This window comes from Columba livia, chromosome 2 (genome assembly GCF_036013475.1).
Source record: "Columba livia isolate bColLiv1 breed racing homer chromosome 2, bColLiv1.pat.W.v2, whole genome shotgun sequence".
NCBI lineage: Eukaryota > Metazoa > Chordata > Aves > Columbiformes > Columbidae > Columba > Columba livia.
The window spans coordinates 10,028,812-10,049,176 of record NC_088603.1 but is presented as its reverse complement, the minus strand read 5'-3'; the positions used below and the strand labels follow the sequence as shown (position 1 = coordinate 10,049,176).

General features: G+C 40.1%; 1 protein-coding gene across 3 annotated transcripts in view; it reads left to right on the top strand.

Moving 5' to 3' along the window:
- The window catches only part of LMBR1 (limb development membrane protein 1), a 75,604-nt gene extending 57,055 nt beyond the window's left edge, over nucleotides 1–18,549 (top strand). For all 3 annotated transcript variants that reach the window (XM_065050459.1, XM_065050458.1, XM_065050457.1), the window contains 8 exons: nucleotides 4,221–4,301; nucleotides 5,309–5,385; nucleotides 5,602–5,679; nucleotides 6,548–6,621; nucleotides 6,834–6,924; nucleotides 8,341–8,407; nucleotides 12,363–12,524; nucleotides 15,171–18,549. In XM_065050459.1, the coding sequence (XP_064906531.1) occupies nucleotides 4,221–4,301; nucleotides 5,309–5,385; nucleotides 5,602–5,679; nucleotides 6,548–6,621; nucleotides 6,834–6,924; nucleotides 8,341–8,407; nucleotides 12,363–12,524; nucleotides 15,171–15,253 (713 nt within the window). In that variant the 3' untranslated portion in view covers nucleotides 15,254–18,549. The remainder of the gene's footprint in view (nucleotides 1–4,220; nucleotides 4,302–5,308; nucleotides 5,386–5,601; nucleotides 5,680–6,547; nucleotides 6,622–6,833; nucleotides 6,925–8,340; nucleotides 8,408–12,362; nucleotides 12,525–15,170) is intronic.
- The last annotated feature ends 1,816 nt before the right edge of the window (nucleotides 18,550–20,365 follow it).

Below are 20,365 nucleotides of genomic sequence, written 5' to 3'. Positions count from 1 at the left end.
TGAAAAGCTTCATCTTCTCTGCCAGAAGTCTTTCTAATACGTACAGATTATGCCAGAAAAATAGATACTATTTTTTCCAGAACTATAAAGACTCATGCTTATCATGTTATTACATTTCTGAAATATACGCACTATTTATATGTACAAACAAAGAGCTGAATTTTTATTAGAACTGAAGAGGACTAGAGCACGGGCTTAAGCAATACTTGGGGATTGTCTTTTTTTTCTTGGTGGGATAATCGCTGTCACAATCCTAACTCTGCTTTGCTCTGTCCTAATTAATGTTTTGTCTGACAATGGACACAGGAGGGGTGTAGCATCCATCCCTGTTCCCCCTGGACAGGCTGGGCAAAGCCTGTCCCTTCAGAAGAGGAAAAATGTTCAGCTGTGTGAGCTGGTGCCCTTCTTGATTCACATATTGATTAATATAGATGTAACTATTGTGGCAGTGATGCAATTGATAGAGTGTTTTTTGAAACTCTTCATATTTGAAAATAAATCTAACTGTGAAAGTGTATATCTCCTTTTGGAAATGGCTTTTCTTTCTTCTCAGTTGTCTACAGTGTATAGCCGAAAATCAGAGGGGGGGGTGGAAAGTTTGATTGTTTTATCTACCCCAGTATTTTTATCTATTGAAGAGATATTGGGCTTTGGGAAAATGTTTGTTTCCAGTGTATTATATTTCAGTACCCACATCACTCCTACAGTCGAAGAATAAAGCCGGGACTTTTTTATATTAGAAGAAAAAAGTTGCCTTCGGCTATTAGTTTTCCTGAATCCAAAGAGAGGGGTGGAGTAGGATCAAAAATACTTACTTGATCAAAGTTATTGGCTCTGAAGGTATCCTTACCTATGTAAGAAAGATGAAAGGTGTTGTTTTTATTGCACGCTAGTAACAGTGTAATTTTGAACTAATTGGTGTTGAACTGCCAATCACCTAGGGGGAATGCAAATAGATACTCTTACAATTTCCTTTGAGGTACTGAAATCTTATGTCGGGGCTGGAAGAAAAACAGAATAATACTGTTAAATTGACCTTAAATGAGCTGCTTTGTGGCTTTCTCGGAGAATCCCTTCTAACTTTTCGTTGCTAGTCCAAACAAGTCTCGTCTCCCGATTTGATTTATTGGCTAGACAGCACTGACATTGAACTTTGTGCGTGTTTGAAATAAAGCTAATGTTATAGAGCTTTTAAGAATTTAGCTGCATCCTTTTCAAATACTCTTTTGACTGATCTGAAACTTTGCCTTCCCCTCTCATAAAATACCCTTTTGTGTAGCAACCTGTTGTTTGCTACTACTTTTAAGGAGGAACTACAACAGCACTTAAATATGATTCACAATTTCTACTGAAGTGTCAGGGACCTAATGTGATCACACTGACTTTGTTGGAAAGGTTTCCATGAATCTCACTGTTTTGAGCTTGGGATTTTTATGCTGAGGGAAGGAAACAACATATATCTCAAATAAAGCTTTTCCTCAGAGACCCCTAAATCAGTTATGGAAAAGAAGAAAATATCAGATTAACTCGAGTTTTCTTACTTTTTCAACTGCTTCCATTGAAGTTCTTGGGACTTTTTCCACTGAGCTCTATAGCAATCCCTTTTCTCAAGTCATAGTCGTTAGTCATTCTGTAAAACAGATGTTTTAGACTTTTTTGGCAGGAATGCATCAGGCAAAAGCTTATTTTTCTAATGATGAGGGTTTTTTTTTCTCAAAAGCCCTGTATTATGATGACTTATTTAAAAGACACTGAGAAATTAAACTGCCATTCATATTGTAGGCACTTCAAGTGAGTAGAAGTTGTCACAAAACAGTGTTTGTAGGTCTATAGTGGTTAATCTTGGGATTTGAGATATTTATATATTTGAAGACATGTAAATATTACCACATGCACATTATGGCACTGCTATCAAAGATAAATGTTTAGGCATAGCACAGAGGGGATGTCTTCTATGCAAAAATGTGTGTGAAAGAAGCATGCAGTTAAACATTTGAAACTCAGTTTTTGAAACACTTGGATGCCTCACTGATAATTTGACTGCACTGAACAAATCAGTATTAATACTCCATAATAAAAATATTAAAAGTTTGAAAAATTGAGAAATACTCTTTTATATGTTGGTTTTCAGGTGGGACCTCAATGTGCTGGAATAACGAGAATGAGAGAGGGTGGGAAAAGAAATTTACTTTGTCTTGTACTGAGATTGCTGGATGGAAAATAAGGAAATGATGAGATTTGACTATGAAGTAGCATTAGTGTGCCAGCAACTTAAGTGCTATTTAGTTTTTGTAGGCAAATGATAAGATATGAGATAAGAGCCTGGACAAGACTATTAGTGTCTCAGAAATTTATTAGAGAGTGTTTAAAAAAGTATCTGAAGGATGGTGCTATTACAGGTTAGCTCGCAATGGAAGGTGAGGCCCAGGGTGGGGAACGGCCGACAGGTGAAGGGTGTCAGTGTAAATAAAGAAATAAGGTAACAGAGAGGACTTTGGGTTTATAAGACCTTGAACTGTTGTGGCTGCAGAGTGAGATTGGCCTGGAACAGGCAGGGAGAATACCAGCCCTCTTAACGTATTTTCAGGTGATGCTATTCAGACATAAAAGGGATGCAAGTAGAGAGTGTTGTCAACTTATCGCAGGAAGAATGTTTCCAGTTTGTGATTGCAGGGAGTAAAGCAGAAGTAATGAGATCAGAACCGAAGCAGCAGGTCTCCAGTCAGCATTTCAGAGCTGTATCGTTGCCTGAATGCTGGGCAGTGTTTGTAGAGGAACTGGAGTCAAGGAGAGAAGCCACAGGGTGCTTGAACTGGAGAAGAGATGGGAGGTTGAAGGGAAAAGGATGGAGAGGGAAAATGATCTGTGTGGCCTAGAGCCCCTGTAGGGATAGGAGGAAGAGTTGCAGAGCAACTTTTAGGCAGAGAATAATTAACAAGGGAGGGAGGAATTAAAATTATGGTTGCTACTTTTCAGCAGGTGTAGAGGAGAGATTTGGAGGAGCAGCGTAGGGGAAAGGGACCTGAGGGTCCTGGTGGACAGCAGGATGACCATGAGCCAGCACTGTGCCCTTGTGGCCAGGAAGGCCAATGGTACCTGGGGTGGATTAGAAGTGGGGTGGTCAGTAGGTCGAGAGAGGTTCTCCTGCCCCTCTACTCTGCCCTGGTGAGACCACATCTGGAATATTGTGTCCAGTTCTGGGCCCCTCAGTTCCAGAAGGACAGGGAACTGCTGGAGAGAGTCCAGCACAGGGCAACAAAGATGAAGAAGAGAATGGAGCATCTCCTGTGTGAGGAAAGGCTGAGGGAGCTGGGGCTCTTTAGCTTGGAGGAGGCTGAGGGGTGACCTTATTAATGTTTATAAATATGTAAAGGGCGAGAGTCATGAGGATGGAGCCAGGCTCTTCTCAGTGACAACCAATGATAGGACAAGGGGTAATGGGTTAAAACTGGAACACAGGAGGTTCCACTTAAATTTGGGAAGAAACTTCTTCTCAGTGATGGTGACAGAGCCTGGAACAGGCTGCCCAGGGAGGTTGTGGAGTCTCCTCTGCGGACATTCCAACCCGCCTGGACACCTTCCTGTGTAACCTCATCTGGGTGTTCCTGCTCCGGCGGGGGGATTGAACTGGATGAGCTTTCGAGGTCCATTCCAATCTCTGACATTCTGTGATTCTGTGAAATAGATAAAATTATTTCTTTTTTACCAGTGCTTTTAACTCTAATTTTACTAATTTCAAGCAGAAGCTGAAACTGGAGGTCCAGCCACCAGCTTACTTAGTTTGGAGGCAAAGGTCCTCTCTGCCTTTAAGTTGCTAAATAATGATGCCCTTGAAGGGCGTCCAGAGGTTCTTTACATCCTTATATATGAATCACATAGAGACACAAGAAGGAGTTTGAGCCATCCTGTGCCAAGCTGCCATACCACAGCTGTTTTTTGGACCCCTGCAGTGGTTCAGCAATAGCTGTTCTCTTAGTTCTTGAAGCAGCTGCTCAACAGAATAGTCAGGGATCAGAGAAGATGACTCTGAAACCGCTGTGTTGAACCCTTCTGGTTAGACTTCTGCTTTTGAAAAGGAGTTGAAGAGTCTCAAAAACAAACCTGCAGTTTCAAGCCACAAATGTGGATGTGACACTTCCTAAATCTGAATCATCACCCTGTGTCTTACAGTACTATAGTGATTCTCATCCAAAAGAAAACACTGTCTTCTGTTTTACCAGGTGTATCCTCCACAGTGGAATACCAGACAGCAGAGTTGGAACGGGAGCTTGAAAAAGTGAAAAGCAAGAAAACTAATCTAGGTAATTTTTATTTTCTACTGTTTCGTGTGGATTGTGGTTTAGTAAGTGACCTTAATCAAGTGACTGCTACAAGCTAAACACAGCACCTTAATTTCAGCTGTGTTCTGAACCGAATTTGTGCATTTGCAGTCCTTTCAATTGTCATAGTTGCTATAAATGCATCACATGGGATCATTGTGACCCTCTAACAAGTAAATTTAAGTAGGGAGTCTGATTTGGATCTATTTTTTAACATAATTTTAGAGAAATTGTAACGCTCTCAACATCCTGGTATTGGTATAATCTAAGACATTACTTTTTTTCTTTGTTCTTGAATTATTTCTGTACAAGTCAAATAATTCTTAAGAACAGTAGAATAATTCTTAGCTGGTTTGTCTTTTAAAACCTGTAAGCAATACTTTTGACAATGGCAGCTGCTTGACAGATGTCTACCTGCTTATTCAAAAGCTTGTAGGATGTTGCTTGTATCAGTGTGTTATGTGCAAAACTCACACTGGTAAGAAAAATGCGCTGGGTTTTCTTTTTAGACATACTAGTGATGTCCAGTGAGTTAGTCTTACCTTTCCTGCTTTATTAGAGGAAAATAACGTTTAAATATTTGCAATTCTCTTCTGTCCCTTTAGGTCTTACTAAAGTATACGTGTGAACAGCTTATTTTTAAATTCATAATGTTTTAAACTTTGCAGAACTGCTGTATGCCAGGGGAAAGATGTTATGATGAAACAGGCCTGTAAATAAACAAGAAAAATCTGCTTCTGTGTGTCCCTCCAAACTTTTTCTGAAGATGCTTCATATTTTTGGAACAGCTTTGCAGAGCTGTCCAGGGTGGATATTTTTATGGTTCTGGTTCAAGACAAGTTCACTCTCGTTACCTATAGTTATAACAAGAGCTTGTAGATATCTGAATGACTTATACTTTGTTTTATTCTGAGGTGACCTTCCAATCCCTAACATTCTGTGATTCTGTGACCTGTGGTATTAAGCTGCTGTTTTTCTCTTCTGAACAGAACGTCGGAAGAAAGCTTCTGCTTGGGAGAGGAATTTAGTTTATCCAGCTGTTATGATATTGCTGCTGATTGGGACGGTAAGAATTTTTGTTTCCCCCCCTCCCAACAAAAAGTATAAAGAAATATATGGTCATTTGGGGGAATAGTTTTAAAACTTTTGAGTGGTGTGTGTTTAAGCAACAAACTTGATATTTTTTGCTTGACTATTTTAAAATAATATGGACTCTAAGATGTATACACTTTTAAGATGTGGAATACTTTTAAATAACGAGACTGTTTCTACTTCTTTCTAGTCCATCTCAGTCCTGTTAGTTGCTCTCAACATTCTTTACCTCTTGGTTGATGAGACTGCAATGCCAAAGGGATCAGGGGTAAAGTAAACTCTTATGATTTTATAACTTTTATAACTTTAATAACGCTTTGGAGCTCTTACAAAAGTGCAAGTGAGAACTTTTGCTTAAACACTGAAACTAATGAGCCTCAACCTTCTAGGTTTTGGTTTTGTGCACACATGAACATTTATTGTGAGTTCTTAATAAAACTAGTCCAGAATCTTTATGAAGATGCAGTGGTTCAGTAGAGTAAATCAGTAATTTGGAGTTTGCATTTTACTCATCTGCTTTTATACGGTCTAGAAATGTTCTGTTTAGGAGACTGTGTCAAAAACAAATACGGAAAGCCTGTCTTGTGTTTGTGTTCCTCTTACAAAACATATTTTTTCCCCTTTATGATAAAAGTACTTGAAGAAATTAAAGAATGGCAGATAGAGGAGAAGAGTCTTTAATGACGAGGAGGGTTTTAATAACTCGGTGCTGCCTTCCTCTGCGTGTAGCCGTGCATGAGCTGGCACAGCTGGAAAAGGGCTTTAGCGGTGGTGGCCGCTCTGCCCGTGGTATTGCGAACAACTGAAGTGTTTATTTTTGAGACATCTTATTTTGGTTTCCAAAGTAATGGAGTGTACCATGCAGCATGATGGGTAGATGCAGTGTCCATGAAGTGTGAATCATTAGACCGTCTGTCTTAGTAATACATGTCACTGGTGTTTGAAAGCTGCCTGGTGCAGTTGCACAGGATGGGAGACTTGCAGGTCAGCCCATCAGAATGCCCCTTAAATTCTGAATTGAGGGCTGTATTTCATGTAAGATGTTAGTTTTTTTGGTCCTGGTAGAAGTTAACTTTATAAACATGCGCATGTATCTTATTAAATTGTGTAAAGTATATTTTCTTTTGTTTTTGTAGGGGCCTGGAATAGGAAACGCTTCCCTGTCCACCTTCGGTTTTGTGGGAGCAGCAATTGAAATAATTTTGATTTTGTATCCTTTCTTTAAGCATTCTGTCTGTTAACAAGTATTCTCTCGAGTTTTCTGGGACACTGCTAATTTACTAAGACACTTGCCTGGAAAGAAGAAAGAGACAGGTTGGTCCTTCTCAAGCATTCTAAGTGGTTTTGATTTTTTTCTTTAGTTCTTGAGGCTTGAGTGAAACTTGTGTTCCTCGGAGGTTCCTTTTTCCTTGATTCTCACAGCTATCTGATGGTATCCTCTGTCGTCGGCTTCTATAGTCTGCGTTTCTTTGAAAATTTCACTCCCAGGAAGGATGACACAACTATGACAAAGGTGAGCTCAAGTCTGTGCTGGCCACGGCCCCCTCCTCAATTTCTTGCCACCCAAGACAAACTGACTCTTTGAGACCGTAATTGCCCTGAATGGCTCATTTGCGGTGATGGGTATTTGTTTGTACGCTGCTGCGTAAACACAAACTGGAAGATTTTCAAAATGCTGAATGAGTGGGAAAAAGGATGTGCTCTGTTTGGTTTGGATGGCATCCATTCACTTGTGAAAAGCCGGGAATAGCAGAGCTTGTTAACCAGCTATAGAAAAGCCAGTGAAAGAACTGTTTTCAAAGGAAACCTATTGCTAATGAGTAACTGGGATTGTGGTAACTGTACTTCAGGGAGCTGGTTTGAAATCTGAAGAACTTGGTCCCTAGAAGTAATACAGACAAAGTAATTCAAATTTGAATAATTAAACTAAGACTGAGGAGGTCTATTCAGCAACAGTCTGAGGCTAATTTGACTTTGGCTTCGGTATAACAAATGCTGTTACCCAACGGGGAGGAACACACTGAGGTTTGTGGCAAGAGATTCCCACAGCTGACAAGGGACTCTGATCAGTACCCAAGGAACAGATGTTGAATGTAATTTTTCAATGTTTCATTGTGTGGCTTTTTTTTAAAGACATTTGTACCATAAATTGCTGGAAGTGAGAAAGTAGGCAAACACGTAGAATGGTTATAGTAAGCAGGCAGTAGAGAGTTGTAATGTTCTTAACGTTTTCTGTTGCTTGTTTAATGTACACTGAGAATAGCATAGAAATAAATACAGATTGCACAAATATCTACCTACTTTTAAGAAGTTTTCTGTTTATCTTCTTTTGAATTATGTAGAATTAGAGCTGAAGAAAACGATCCCTTGTGCGAGAGAGTTTCGATTACTCTTTTTATAAAGGCTTCACAAAAACTAGAATAAAATCTTAACAGCTGTGAATTTTTTCTGCTATTTGAAGTAGTCCACAGGCGTTCAATTGAAAGGAAGCTCTTTGTAATTTTTTCAATAATGCTAATCCTGCAAGCAGTTACATACATAGCTTAAGCTGATATATCAGTCATCTCTTTGGAGCCCATGGAATGGTTCTTTCATAAAAAGTTTGTAGGAATTAAGCAAACAGTCGACGCTTTGCAATGCGGTAGCTTTGAATTTTGAATCTAAGCACATATAACGCTAATTAAAAGCAAATGATTACTTATTTTATTTTTTAACTCTCCTCTTGGATCATCTTCATCATACATAACACTGTGTAGAGAAGCATGACAGGAGTAAGTGAGACTAACAATATGTTATTGTAAATTGCTGTAGCTTCAGTTTGAAGAATGTAACTTCCAGGGACTCCTTTTCATCTTGACCATTGTTTGTCTTTTATTTTTCTTCCATAATCACATTTATAATTTAAATGCTGTTTGTCATTTTGGAACAGATCATTGGAAACTGTGTCTCCATCTTGGTGCTGAGCTCTGCTTTGCCAGTCATGTCAAGGACACTGGGTAAGTGAAATGGAAACGTACAACATTATAATAAAGGATGTTTAAATAAAAAATCAGCCCGTAGCTGTACCCTTCATAGTATGTGTGTCATTTGCTGTCGCTTTCAATAGAAATGTCATGTGCCTTTTCTACACCAACATGAACTGTTGAACATACATTCTAAATACATGAACTGCAGAGCATCCATTCTGAAGAAAGATGCTGAGCATTTTCTAGAGAATCTGTTATTTTAAGAAGGCAGGTCAGATTTTAAACTTCTTAAAGCAGGAGATGGTGAGAATAGATCTGGAGACTGCTTGTTCAGGGCAGTATAAAATAGTTTTGTGTTCACTTTGAAATCGCTGTGCTCAGTTTTGTGGAAAACAAATATATTTGGGGATTTCAGGTACCAAATTTGAGGTAAAATTGAGGGCAAATGGCTTTTTAAAACCAGTTAATGACTCTTCATTTTTTAAGCATCTTTACTGGCAATGATACCGGGCTACTTCTGTCTTCCCTAATATGACCTGCTTGCATTCTTTGTTACTTCAGTTTTCAAATACGAAAAATTGGTATCTCGCATAGCAGAACTCAAATTTCTGATTTTATTGTTAAGAACTCGCAGTAGCATTTGAAGCGGAAAAACGATTTTAACCAGTTGGAAAAACAAAACATTTTCTATCTTCGCTTTGTTGAATGAGGTAAACTTCAGCTTGAATTCTCAAAGTTAGATTGCAAGGTTATTATATATTTAGTGTATGTAGCAAATGTGAATTTCCTTGGGAACATTAAACAGAATAAACCAGAAATTTTCACCTTGGGCTGCATGAGTCTTAAGTACAAGCTTAAGAGTTTAAGCTCAGGCCCACAGAGCAGTGATGTTGTACCCAAAGTTCTGTAGCTGATTTTCTTTTCAACCAGGATACTGTCAACTCAAGAGTAGTTCATATTTTCCAGTAAACTCTACTGTATATTTTTGTGCTGTGTTTTGTACAGATGAAAGGTTTTATCAGATTCATTAGATCATATCTTTAACAAACAAACTAACCCTGTAATGCATTTTTAAGGGTTGAATCTTAAAGAACACACTTTAGAGCTCATGTTTTAAAAATCTGTTGTAAAACCTCACAAAAAATGCAGAATAATTCTAGTATTTAAAGTAGTGCAGTGCGATAAAGATCTAAGAAGTAAAACAGTTCTAGCACTTAGAGCAAGACGTTAAGTTGAAAAATCAGTGCTTTAGAATAGAATTTTAACATGAATATTGTGACCACTAAGTTAGTGCGTTCACCATTTGTTTAAAAATAAAAAGATAATTGTTAATAATACATGAGATTAACAGTTGATAATGAACGGATTCTGTGGAAATAAGTACACATGCTGGGTGCATTGTTGTCTCATAGGAAACAGATTAATGGTAAAACTCACTTTAAAATAAAGGACTAACAAATGAAATTCCTGAATAGTTTGCCATAGAGATAAATAAAAGAAGAAAAAAGATGGAACAATTAACACACAGCCAACAAATGCAGAGTCACAGCTGTCCAAACAGGATTAATAGAGCGCATTGGAGTACAGTGAGTCATGTGGCGCTTTGCAGGAATATCGACATGTGTTGCGCTGCATGTTCCCGCCCTGTGCACCGAATAGATGAAAAGAAATAAATATGTGAAGCAGGTTCACAGTCTTTTTGCTTTATTAAAAAGGCGAGTTTCTAGGCTATCCAAAAGGCTTTGTCATTATGGGTAAGGTAAAAAAGCAAGTTACCTAATACGTGTACTGACCCATTTCAAGTTTCACAATAGAAATATGAGAATTATTTTCTCTTAGCATTCTCATTAAATACACAGGTGGTGGATGCCTCTAATCTGTCATTCTGTGAGAAAGTTTTGTCTAAAATAAGTTGTTTTATTAGAATCAGTCAACTCATCTTCTCCAGAACTTTTCAGCCTTTCAGTATTCCTCCTTGGAAGGCGTTTCCCACCAGCACCATATTGCTGACCACTGTGAAACAAATTGGGAACAGAGCACTTAATAGCCAGGAATACAGGAACAAGGAATTGCGAACAAAATTCGATGTTCTAATGTACAAAAGTACTCCTAGAATTCTTCTCTTATTATGGCTAAGTAAATAGGGAGTTAAAGCTCATTGGTATATACAGTATTTATATAGTAAAGTAACATAGTATTTAGTTTTTTTCAACCGAACAATTCTTTAGTGTTTTATTTGCTAAGTTGTCACCAGCATTATGGGATCTATATTTGTGTCTGTGAGAGATGCAGCTTTCTGTTCAGTTCCTGAGTTGTCGTTCACATTGCAGTCTTGGGGATTTTTTTCTGTGGGTGAGTAGAGACTCTGTAAGAAAACATCTCCAAAAGCTTTTTAACGCTTTTCTTCCACAAACTTAAAACCTGACACAGTATCATTTTATATTGTTCTGATGAGCAGTGAATTTTATTTGTGAGAGGCAAATGAATGCAACTTGTAGACAATATTTTTTCCCCACGTTCTCTAACAGAAGCGTCAGGCTTTATTTTGTTTGTCGCCATAACACCCGCTCCATTGCCAGTGACTTCTGAACCCGCTTCTGTCAAGGAGCATTTTTGCTCTTCCAGAGAACAGTTCACTCAGTGCTCTACCTGTGTTGTTTTTCTTTTAAGTGCCTGGAAGCCTGTATGTTCAGAATCAGCTCTCTCAATTGTCATGTATCTGCACTCTGACTAAACCACTCTGTGCTCCTTTGAAAATATTATTCTGAGGGACACTGTGTATTTGGCTTCAAGTGTGAAAGCAACTGGTGTTTATGATCCTTCATCTGTTTACCGGCTCATTCAATCCTTCTGTGCTTTCGTGATATTCTGCCCTGCCTCTCTTGCTATTTTGATCAGCTTCGGGATTATTTTTCTCGCTTTACCTTTTGACAGTTCTCCTTTTAATTGTCTTAATTTTGACGTGATTTTCTTCCATATTAAATTTGAATCCCCTATTTTTTTCAATTGACTGCTGCATACAAGAAGCGTGTGTGTAACTTTTAGCATTGAGACAGCCGGCTGTGAGCCTTGGGGTTCCAGGTACAGGGAGGTTTGCAAGTGCCAGGTTTCCCCTCGACTGACCCTTCATTCTGCCTTTCTTCATTAATTATCACTGTTGAAGTCATGATTCTTAAAAGCCCTCAAACCCATTTAAAATAAGATGCTAGAAAACTTGCTTCCCAGGACTTCAGAGCCAGGGTTATTTTCTGCTTGCCTATTAATAGTTTTAATAGTATTAATAGTTTTTCTGCTGCCATTTGAACTTTGGGGTGAGCTAAGCTTCCTTCCTTCATACTGTTGATCTCCTCAACAGCGCACATCACAACATCGTCTGTGCCACAAGGTTTTTTGGGAGTTTAATGGCCAGCAATCCAGACAACTGTCATTTGGGTAGCGCCTCAATATTTTGCCCTTTATTCAGTGCAGCTTTTGGTGGAGAACTGGCAGAGGAACAACCTGTGGTTCTTCTACCTCCTGGGATGACCCCGTAGCTTGGAGATGCTTCCACCCTTTGGAGAAGCTTTGATATGGTGTCAGGGATTGAGTAGCTTCCCATCAGCACAGAGCTGAGTGTCGGTGAAGAAGACCTGTCAGCACCATCTTTCACCCAAAATCTCCCGTGCAAATGTTCTGTGCTGGTGGGGAGACCCAGGAGAAAAGCTGCCGCTTGAAAGATGTCCCGAACTTTGGTTTCAAAAGCAGCAGCTCTAAAAAAAACCACTTCCAAAGGCTTCGTGTTTGCTGTAAGTTGTAGTGGTGCTTGTGGAAAGGCTTTTTACAACCTATACTTTTAAATGAACAACGTCTTGTGTTCAACCATGTGTCTTGTGTGTTATTTGAAGGAATTTTGCTTCCGTATGTCCAAAGTAATAAATGGAATTTCTGTGTTTCTTAAAAGATATAATCAAGATTTTTGTGTAATTCGGAAATGCAATTTTAACAGGAATCACCAGATTTGATCTGCTTGGAGACTTCGGAAGGTTCAACTGGCTGGGAAACTTCTATATTGTGTTATCTTACAACCTGCTCTTCGCTATCATGACAACGTTGTGTCTGGTCAGAAAGTTCACATCTGCTGTGCGAGAAGAGCTCCTGAAGGCATTAGGTAAAATAGCACTGAAAATTGAGTTTGTACTTGAACATTTTTTTAACAGTAGCACATCAAGGTAAAACACTAAAGTTCTGTTACAACTTACAGCAATTTTTTTTGGTGGAAATTTCTGTAAGTTAAGGTGAGAACGCATTGCTTTGTGTTATTTTCTTTAAGAGTCGGGAGCTAAAGTACAACGTCAACCTTAATGATACATCTGTGAACTTATTGATCCGCAATTAGATTTTTCAGCCTTTAGAGAGCACAGCAACATTCTCATTGCTACAGAGAAATTATTCCAAAATCAATCTTCACCTTATGCGTGGGCTGACTTCTTTTTGTTTCAAGTAACCTATTTGTTCCCTAAGAATAGTTTAGTGGAAGCCTTAACTACTCTGTTGTGATGCTTTCTTTTGAGCTCTGCATGTTCATAAAGGCTTTGTACAGAATATATAGCATGAGTAAAACCTCTACTAGATATAATCAAAATTTTGCTCCAGTTGTGCATTCATGTTTCTCAGCTGTAGAAGGCTTGAAAACATATTTGATACTAGGACGATAAAATGTACATATTTAGTACTTGTTACTACATCTTTACTATTTAATTAAGCTCCTGCCTCTTTAGAATCCTCCAGTAGTATTTGCTTAAACTGAGAGGACTAATGGTGAAACTTCAGTGTTTATTTGTCACCGTGGATTCAGTTTGTGGTGTCTAAAAGGAACGTGGGTTAGTTGTTACCAATTAATGCTTTCCGGAGTTGTGACCCTGCTAAATAAAATCCAAGCGCTGCTGGTGCCAATCAAGTTAAATCAGACCTATGAAAAAAGGAAATAGACAATCACTGGTAGTCTAGGATTAAAACAAGCGGTTCTGTGCTGGGGTTTATGGGTGTTGAAGCTCCAAGGGAACAGGTTAGTGGGCCGGGGGTGTGTAAATCTCTGCATTGATTTTTATGCTGTTTTCAGAAAAGTTCCATTATCGATTGAGACACATGGTGTGAGCATGATGTATTTGATGTTATCACCCAGCTTTAAGGTCATTTTATGGGAAGACCTTGATTCATCTCTTTTAGTTCCCTAAAAATAGTTTAGTGGAAGCTTTAACTGCTTTGTTGTGATGCTTTTTTTTGAGCTCTGCATGTTCATAAAGGCTTTGTACAGAATATATAGCATGAGTAAAACCTTGTATAATCCTATGTTTTTTTTGGTGTGCAACTGTTTTGACTGTGAAGGGATTATTGTGTATAATGTAGTGGCTGTTGTAGAGCTCTGAAGGAAAGAACATCAGTCACCATGGGCTCATAGCAGCAGGTCTGGTGAAACTTTAAAGTTTCTGTCTTAAAGCAAATGATTTATCTTCATAATTCATGGCACTTTATTAAATAGTGTTCAATAAAAATTGTGTTGAAAGCAGATTAACCAACTTTGCAGGTGTAGTAGGATAATGGTCATTGTTCTAGTGGATTTGTTAAGGATTTGTTTGGCCTCTTGCTGTCACAGATTGTGTGATTTTTGTGTAAGTACTGTGACCCAAATGGAGAAACAATTGGTAAGAGGTTTGCATTTGGCACAATCAGGCAGCTACAAATCCCTGACCCAAACTGGGTTTGTTTTCGATGCTGTGCGTAAGAAACAGTGCCTGTTAAAAACTGTCACGTTGGATTTACAGGACGAGAACCAAAATCTGTGTGTTTATTTCTTCCCTGTGCTGAAAACAGTGACACTCAGAGTTAGAGGCTGGTGGAGCATCATAGTTAAGGAGTGGAAGGTAAACTCCTGCTGCAGGGTGTGATCAAAGGAATAAATGTAATACCGGCACTTAAAAATAATACAACATTGAGTAGATTCGGGTTTTTTTAGTAGTGCAGTCAGTTTTGGAATTCCAATGATAAAAGAAATTTAACTTCGTATGTCATGGCTCTTCAGTAACACAGTCAATTTCCTCTACACTAAATGAATAAGAAGCTCTTTCCATTTTTGACCCTTAATTTTAGATAATTGGTAGGAGACTTCAGAGAGAAGTTGTAGGAAGCAAGGAAGGGCTGACATTGTGCCTCTTGTCAATAAAATATGAAATTTACCATATTTCCCCATCTCCCCCACAAAAAGTTTACCTACTTGCCTGTGGCAGGATAGGAGACTTTAATTAGCACTCATACTGCATGCAATAAGAACAAATGGCTGGAAATGGAGATAAATTAGTAATAATGTAGGCCTAAAAGTATTATTAGATGGTATAGAGAGGTGATGCGGTCATCACCAGTGATCTTAAGATCAGCAGTGGATGCTTTTGAGAAAGATGCTGTAGTTTAAAAGAAATATTTTAGGTAATTGTTTTGGTCTTTGTAGACTGACAGAGTAAAGGGTTGCGAGTCCTTCTGAGCTCTTACCATCTAAGTCTGTGGTTTAAGTGATGTGAAGTTCGGCTTCTCTCGCTTCCATCCCTGTCCATTGTAATGGACTTTTCTCACTTAAAACACAACTGAGAGAATTTCCCAGCAGCAATTCTTACCTGAGCTGGAACGTCAGTTCTGCTTTTCATCCGATTCAAAGTCCCTAATCACAGAGTAGAATTTGATTTCTATGTGTTCTTTTGAATACCTGTATGCACAAAACAGGGGAGGATCTCAGTTTTTTCCCTTGTCGTGTAATGTTTTTCAGGATTAGATAAACTTCATCTGTCGAACAACCCAAGAGACCCGGAGACAAAGCCGTCTGCAAATGGGCATCAGAAAACACTGTGATGAACAATCACCTGCAATCAACAGAGCTGAAAACATCAGCCTCATGGCATTCCCCTCATCTCATCAGCAGTTTTATATTGGTTTTATTTGTTGATAATTTGGGTCCAACCTTGTCTCATTTTTTCATGCTGTGTGCTTGTGTGGAAGTTAAGTGTATCAGATTCTTCTCTTTCCAGTGAACTTCTGGTCTACTGGTTTGTTTCCCAATAAGTTGATGCAGGAGGTGCCTTGAAGACTGGAAGCTGAAGAGAATAATGCATTCCTTTTTATTTTTTGACCGTCTCACAGCTTTAGATATAAACCCATTACCGTTTGAATGCACAGTACCTCCTGTGTTATACAGACACAGCTGTAAAGAATAACTTTGGGACTTGGTTAAAAAAGAAAACAAAGATACACTTGAAGCCCTATATGACCCGTGCTGGGATTGTAAACTACCTGGAGTAGGAATCCTTGACAGGAGATAAACAGTTCCAACTAAGAACATGTTAAAAATGAAGGGAACTGGTGTGGCTCACAATTCCTTTCCTGCTGGATTCGGTGGGCTCTTCACTGTCTAACGTCCCGAAGCTTTCCTGGCAGGGCAGCGTTTTCAGCTTTGTTCTCAGCTATAAACGCCAGTCGCTTTACTGGTAGCCAGACAATGTCTTATCAAACAAAATGCAAGATGAAGATTAACTTCAGTGTTCAATCTGAGCCTAGTATGCTTTGTAAAAAGCTGTGTAGACCTCCTGTCACAGCTCTTACGGTTCTGTAAGCTATTGTGCCGCGGAGGTCACCAAGTACATCCCTGTAAAATTCTTTATGAACTACTGTGTATAAGCTGTACTTGTAATCAATGCAAGTAGCACAGGCCTAGGAGGCTGCAATTGCAGTTTTTTACGATCTTCTTTAATTTGAAGTAAATTATTTCTCTGAATTTATACTATAGTTACGAGGATTTCTGTTCAGTGGCATAATCCAGTATCTTTCACTAGCCTGTTTTTTAATGTACACATGAACATGTATATAGACCTATATGTGTAGATATCATAAATTAAATTCTAAGCTTATAGAGCTGACAAAGGTGGTTTGGTAAGTCAGGCTTTTGTGCTGAGCCTTGGTAGGATGAATTTCTGTGGTGTTACAGTTGAACTGCTCAGAGGCCTTAGATTCAGGATGGCACTGGTGGGTTGTAATGTCCTTTTTTTTAGAGTTACTGCGGCCTTAGGAATCCTTTAGAGTAAAGAAAAAGCCCACCAACCAAACTCCAAGTAAGTATTCAGAATCTGGTTGCATTTGTGTCCTGCTCTGCCACACTCATCTGCAAACAGACCGGGATGGGGACGCGGTCAGTGTGCGCCCGCCGTGTAGCGACCCAGATAACGCTCCTGTTTCTGTAAAACAAGCAGGGCTGGCTGGAGTTTGAGGTGTTTTACGTGATCAAGCAGTGACAAGTGGCTCTCCAGCGTGGTTCTGAAATGAGATAAACCTTGTTGGACATCTCCTGAGACGACTGCTCTGCACTGTAGACCTTATTGCTGCGAGTGTGAATGTGAGCCTTTTTTCCCCTATTTTATTTTGTCCTTACCCCTGGAGTGTTTAAAAAACCCCAGAGAATTTCTCCTTCCTTTATTATTTTTTGCAGGCTGCCTTTTCTGACTTGAACTGGGGCATAATGTAAATACTACTGTAGTAAATATGATGCTAGAGAGTTACTTTTTGTGTGTGTGTGTGATTAGTATAAGTTCAAGGTTTATTAAACTGACTGTTGATGTGTTGTGCTGAGTCTTGGAAGACTTAAAGTAAACTTGCTTGATTTCACGAAGATTTACAAGCATCTTTTTTGTTGTTTGACTTTCACGTTGACATTTTAGTGACAGATCTTTATCTAAGTCAAAGTTCTGCAACCAAGAACAGGGAACTGTAGTTTAAAAGTTGGTTTAAAATGTGTTTACATTTAAAATAGTGGGAGATTTATTATTAAGGGTGTCGTTTGGGTATTCTCAGAACTTGTAGCCTTATCTATTAGGGTTATAGTTAAAAATAACCGAAATGTATCCACTTGTCCATGCAAGTGATTGTGACCAAAATTGTCCTCATGTCTTCTTGGGGCTGGTGAATTGTGGTGTGTGGGGGGCTGGTTAGCTTGCTTGAAGTATTCGGGTACAACTTTAAGACAGTTATTTAAATATGTTCTGTGAAACTGAATAGATGGATTTAAGGAGTAAATCTAGGGAGTGTGAACCAGCGTAGGTCTCGCTCTTCATGCTTTTCTCAGTCGTTAGACTGCCGGAGGGTTTGCAGAGACGTTTGTCCTGCCGTTGGTGACCCAAGACCATAGAAAAAGGTGGGATTATGATTCAGATGGGGTTTCTGAAAGCGAGTTGGCAATTAAACTGAGCAGAGGTGATTCCTGCTGATGAGCACACAAGTTTCAGGCCAGACTATCAAAGTCTTTCAAAGATGTTAGAGCCTCGGCTGGTCCACCCCACCTGCTGGGTTCTGCAGCCGGAGACGTGCGGGTTAAGGCTGCGTTAGCCGCGATTTTACACACAGTACGGAGATGCTGAAGATGCTGCGTGGTTTCCGTGGTGGATGAGACAGTCAGAACTACCCTGTGCAACTCCTGACAGCGTTCTGTTTTACAATGAGCTGCTGACATTGTGCCACTGTCCACATTAAAATACGCCTTTGGCCTTGGAAATGACACGCTTGTGCAAAAGTCCTTTAGAGATACAGCGCTACTTTCAGATATACTGTGTGTAAGATACAGGTCACTATGTACTTTTCACAGAAGCATATGGTCACTTAAATACAAGCAACTGGTAATTCATTAATGGATGTTGACGACACATTCCTAGTATTTTGACTCATGTAGAGTCAGGTGGTCTATACCTTCAAGGTATATACAGCTGATCTTAGTAACATTAACATCTGCCTCACTTCTTATGAGGCAAAAAGCACATAAATGCTTCCATCTTCGACTAGATACCACACAAGACCAAAAACTAGATGTAAACGCAGTGTTTTGAGTTAGCCGTCTCCTGGCTTTATTCTGTGTTGGTAGCACAATATTAGATGCAGTGGCAGAACTGTAATGTTTTGGGCTTTTGAAGTGTAAAGCACACATAATTATCGCTTTAAGCTAAAAGATAATCGTATTGGTTACTGTATAGGGAACAGTTTCTTCATTCATAGGAAGTTTGTTTACTGTCTGTAATGTGATGTTTATCTTTGGCCCTGTTGCTCCGATACCTTTTACCCTGTTGACTGTTTTACAGCGTCATAGAAATTAAAGGATTTGACAAATTGTGTTCCTCGTCTGGTTCTGAAGTGCCACCGCGGGTGGCGCAGAGGTGCAGCCGTGTGCAGTGTCCAGCCCCTGCAGCCGGGAGCTCGTGTGCTGACAGGGGTGGATGCGTGAGCAGGAGCTGCAGGGGGACGTGACGTTCCCTCCAGCGCGTCATAGAATCGTTTTGGTGGGAAGAGACCCTCAAGATCAAGTCCAACCATAACCTGACTCTGGCACCAAACCATGTCCCGAAGAACCTCATCTGCACATCTTCTAAACCCCTCCAGGGATGGTGACTCCACCACTGCCCTGGGCAGCCTGTTCCAATGCCTGACAGCCCTTTCTGGGAAGAATTTTTTCCCAGTATCCAATCTGAACCTCCCCTGGTGCAACTTGAGGCCATTTCCTCTTGTCCCATCACTTGTTACTTGGGAGAAGAGACCAACCCCCTCCATGCTCCAAGCTCCTTTCAGGCAGTTCAGAGATCAGAAGGTCTCCCCTCAGCTCCTGTTCTCCAGCTGAACCCCCAGGTCCCTCAGCCGCTCCCATCACACTTGTGCTCCAGCCCCTTCACCAGCTCCGTTCCCTTCTCTGAACTCACTCCAGCACCTGAAGGGCTTTCTTGTCCTGAGGGGCCCAAAACTGACCCCAGGATTCAAGGTTTGGCCTCCCCAGTGCCAAGTACAGGTGGATGGTCACTGCCCTGGTCCTGCTGGCCACACTGGTGCTGGTACAAGCCAGGATGCTTTGGACTTTTTGACCACCTGGGCACACTGCTGGCTCAGGTTCAGCTGCTGTCAATCAACACCCCCAGATCCCTTTCCTCAGGCACTTTCCAGCCACTCTTCCCCGAGCCTGTAGCGCTGCCTGGGGTTGTTGTGACCCAAGTGCAGGACCCAGCACTTGGCCTTATTGAACCTCATATGATTGGCCACAGCCCAACGATCCAGCTGGTCCAGACCCCTCTGCAGAGCCCAATGTGCCACCGGGAGTGACGAGTGCCCTTGCCTGTCCCACCAGCTCCTTCCTGCCCGATGTCTCTCTGGCAGCTGCTGCTCCTTGGGGTGCTCACCCATTCCTGCCGCTGTGCTGTCACACAAACTGGTCCTTTTCTTAAAGAACTTAGTCTGAAATAGCAAGAATAAGGTAGAAACAACGAGCACTTGGCTGCTTCATGCATCTGACTTTCCTCCAGTGTTGTAAGAGTGTTCTAGGTTATTTTCCTTTCATTTCCCTCTCCTCCAGAAGCAGGATGGACTCCACAGGTGTATGTACAGTGGCTGAGCCGTATGCTCAGTGGACTAGGATCTGCGGTTTAGAAATACCAAATACAGGAAAATAGCCAAATCCTGTTCTTTTACATACACTCTGATCTTTAAAAGAGCAATTTTAAAACACAGAATGCTAGTTCTGTATTGATGACCATATTTTTCTAAGCAACTTTTCCAGTTTATTTCTCTTAGGTTTTTTTTTTTATATATATATACATAGCACTAAATGTTTAAACAAATATAGAAGGTGACTCCAAACAAAGGGGTAGTGTCAGAAATGTCCTTTAAGTGTTGGCAATCCTAACATACCTAAATCCAAGCTATTTTAAAGCTGTGTGTGTCTGAAGACCTCACATAATCATAGAAAATAGGAAATCCCAGTTCTTAAAGGCTTTAGGTATCCAACTATTCACTTGTACCTACATGAGCACTTTGGGATACGACTTCTAAATGTGTATATCTTAACCCCAAGTGTGGCTGTTGCTTCCCCCTCCTGCCCCCGTACATATGTTGGATATTCCGTGTCATGGGATGAAGCTCCTTTCATGAGCAACGCTGTATTGTGCA